The 3,554-nt window shown below is 46.9% G+C and overlaps 1 protein-coding gene across 1 annotated transcript in view; it reads right to left on the reverse strand.

Annotated features, from left to right (window-relative positions):
* Positions 1-614: 614 nt before the first annotated feature.
* The window catches only part of AWAT1 (acyl-CoA wax alcohol acyltransferase 1), a 6,081-nt gene continuing 3,141 nt past the window's right edge, over positions 615-3,554 (reverse strand). The window contains exons 5-7 of the mRNA XM_023202379.1: positions 3,014-3,185; positions 1,342-1,541; positions 615-1,140 (exon numbers count right to left, since the gene is read on the reverse strand). Coding sequence (XP_023058147.1) covers positions 986-1,140; positions 1,342-1,541; positions 3,014-3,185 — 527 coding nt within the window. The 3' untranslated portion in view covers positions 615-985. The remainder of the gene's footprint in view (positions 1,141-1,341; positions 1,542-3,013; positions 3,186-3,554) is intronic.

The raw sequence follows: 3,554 nt of genomic DNA on the forward strand, positions 1-3,554 counted from the left end.
ATGCCTGGCTAATTTTTGTATGTTTAGTAGAGACGGGGTCAGGCTGGTCTTTAACTCGTGACTTCAAGCAATCCACTTGCCTTGGCCTCCCAAAGTGCTGGGATTACAGGTGTGAGCCACTGTGCCCGGCAAGAAAAACTTTTAAGCAGAATTTAGTAAGGCTTTAAAACATAGATATCAAGTGTATTCCCCACAGCAGGCTATGAGGATGGTTGCAAGTGCCCTGGGACTATGAAGTCAGAGGATCATTATGACAAGATGACTTATGGGAAATGCCCATGCCAACTAAAAAGTGATCCTGAGTACCTTTTATCTATCCTAAAGCCGTGCTTGTCAGTGGTGTGGGCATAAGATAAGCCTTTATATCTGGGGATGGCGGAGGACCACACAAAAACTTGTACATACATGAGTATTTAAAGCAGTACTATTCATAACAGCTAAAAAGTGGAAATGACCCAAGTGTCCATCCAGTGGTGAATGGATAAACAAATGTAGTATACCTATATACAATGGAGTGTTGTCCAGCCATAAGAAGGAATGAAACACTAATATGTGCTACAGCGTGGATAAACCTTGGAAACGTTATGCTAAGAAGCCAGCCACAAAAGACCACATATTGTATTATTCCATTTATATAAAATGTTCAGAATTGGCAAATCCACAGAGACAGAAAGTAGATAGTTGCCCAGGGGCTGGGGGAATATGCAGTGACTGCTAATGTGTCCTAGGGCACTCAAATGATGACCAGGCACCAGGCCCCAGCATGAGGGGCAGTAGGATGCCTTCCTTTGAGGAATGACTGTGTGCAGCTCTTCAGAAAGAACTCCTGTAAGAGCCCTGTGGCAAGAAGGCAAAGAAGGAATTCCTCATGTCCTCCCCTACCACATATAACCTCCCTCATCTCCTGCCTCTCTTTGGTTAGTGGCAGGCGAGTCTCTTCTTCAAGGCAGGCACTTCTGTGCTCCTGGGCATGCAGTACCTTCATTCACAGGAAAAACAGCTTTTGGGTCTCTGAGCAGCCATAGTGGGTCTTATGCTGGTCAAACAGTTTGTGCAGAGCATCCATATAAAGTGCGTGGTATTTATCCACCATCTCCTGGCTTGGGTTTTCAATTTGGGGCAGTGGCAGAGGCTCCCCAACTGCCAAGAGAGATGGGAAAAGAGAAAAGGAAAGTGTTAGAACCTCCTCTTCCTTTAACCTCCCTCTCCTACCTTTGGCCTGACTCTCGCATCCCAGATCAGCTCCCACCTTCCCCTCTGCTGCCGTCTTCTTTGGTGGGGCCAGGCTGAGGTTGAGGTTGAGAAACCTGAGGTGGCATTGGGGCTGAGAGTGGCACTCACCCACAGTGACAATAGGCCTGGAGTATGGCAGGAGCCCAGTGGAGCCTTGACAGAAGCTTTGTCCATAGAAGACACAAAAGTAAAAACCAAAGATACGGCGGAAGCAGCTCTGGAACTTGTACATCCTGCTGTCCTTATGGAACAGCACCTGGTCATACACCTCAGTTTCCCCAAAAGTGAAGGTGGGGACCAGATGAGCCCTGTAGGAAAACTCCAATTTATTTTCTAAACACAGTCTAGGATGAGACCCACCCTAGAAGAACATTTGTTTGCTTGCCAGGCCCTCATCTATTTTGGTGAAATCCTGGTGACACAAAGCATTTTTTCTTGCACTAAACAGGGTTTCCCTATTTAATGTCTCTTGTCATGAAATTTTCAAGGCCAGTGAGAGTGCTAGGATTACAAGGGCAAGATGTAGCGGGGTGGGGGGTTGGTCAGGGAAGCAAGAGAAGCTGAGCAGAGATCCCCAGAAAGACCCATATCATGAAAAGTTTCCAGAAGGTGTCAAGGAGGGGAATATCCAACTCTGTTTCTATCAGTAAAAAGCACAGAGAAGATGACAGTAATTTTGCACAGATACCCATACTTTATGTGATATGCCCTTCACCCAAGGGGGCGATGTGTAAGGTATTCTGTCCTTGGGTTATAGGATTAGAGCAGAGAAAAGTTGTTTCCCTTCCACAGACCATGAGAATCCACCCTGAACAGTGCCCTGGGTAGTCAGGCTCAAATTCCATGAGGGAGAGAAGAGTAAATCTCTCTTACACAGATCTTGGTGACTTGCTAATAACAATCTCTCAGCACTTTGACATATGTTACATTACTGGTTCCTCACAGCAAAGGCCGTGGAGGGCACAGTGGAGGATGCGGAAGTACAGGTTCAGAAAGGGATGGTCACTCAGGCAGTCAGTGACTGGCAGGACCTGGACTAGAACCCAGGACTCCCAACTCAGAGCGCTCTTCCCTACATGATACTTCCAACTGGTGAACAGGCCCTTCAGGCAAGGTCCTTGGAAGAAATACTCCCCTCTTCTCTAGGTCTGCAATGGGACAATTGTCCCTGTGTCCAGAGAGCTGGCCTGCTGACCCAATGGGGCACTCTACAGCTCCAGCCCTGGGTCCCTAAATCACAGTGACCAACATTTATTGATCTCTTATAGTGTGCCAGGGACGTGGTAAGTGTTTTGTGGGGATAAATTCATTTAAAGCCCACAATCACCCTATGGAGTAGGTACAGTTCTTAGCCACATCATTAAGATGAAAAACACCAAGGCTCAGAATGGTTAAGGAACCTGTCCCAGAGTGCACAGTCATGGAACCAGGATTTTAAATCAGGCTCCTGACTCCCAATCCTGCACACATACTCATTATACTGTACTGCCCCGTGCACTTACCATTAGCAGACTGGTGTAGATATCAGTATTGATAGAGATAATGTGGGTGTCGTCTCCATGCCAGCTTTGGCCCAGTTCCCTTGATATTGAACCTGGGTTTATGGTTTGACCTCTTAGAAACTAGTCGAGCTAGCTCAGAAGGACTGGATGACCCATCTTTCTGACTTGGTAGTATGTTCCTTGAGGGCAAAATTCACATCTGATTCATCCTGGCCTCACCTACAAGGTCATGCTGCTCAGGGAACACCATGCACTGCCCCTTTGGGGGGAACACCTACCCGTGCTGGAGGGCTGTGCGCACGAACCCCTTGCGCTTCTGGAGGATGAGGGTGGTGGTGTTGGGCACACTTTGCAGGGCCTCACCCACACCTCCCACTACAATGCCCACGAGGTTGCCTGTGCTATGGCTCAGCAGATAGTCGATGGCTGGCTGGCTCACGGAGCACACACCTAAAGAGAATCAAGGAGCAAAATGATCAGGAGAGGAGAAAATTGCTAAGCGAGAACACTATTCTCTGCTCTTCACTGGCTTGTTCCCATAGTTCCTAGGAGGAGAGGAGCAATGAGATGGTACTAAAGAGTGTGAAGAAGAAAAGGTTGTTGACAAACAGAATAGCTCATGTTGAGGCAATATCTTCATTTTGCAGGAGGCACTGAGTCAAAACTGGTAGGAAGGTTTTCAGTGGGATAACCAGAAGGACTTTCTGAATCCCATGTATAATGGTACCCTTTTTTTTTTTCCATTAAGAGAAACAGCTATTATTTATTGAGCATATACTCTGTGGCAGGCATTGTGTCAAGTTCTTTTTTTTTTTTTTT

The sequence above is a fragment of the Piliocolobus tephrosceles genome, chromosome 12 (assembly GCF_002776525.5).
Source record: "Piliocolobus tephrosceles isolate RC106 chromosome 12, ASM277652v3, whole genome shotgun sequence".
Lineage (NCBI taxonomy): Eukaryota > Metazoa > Chordata > Mammalia > Primates > Cercopithecidae > Piliocolobus > Piliocolobus tephrosceles.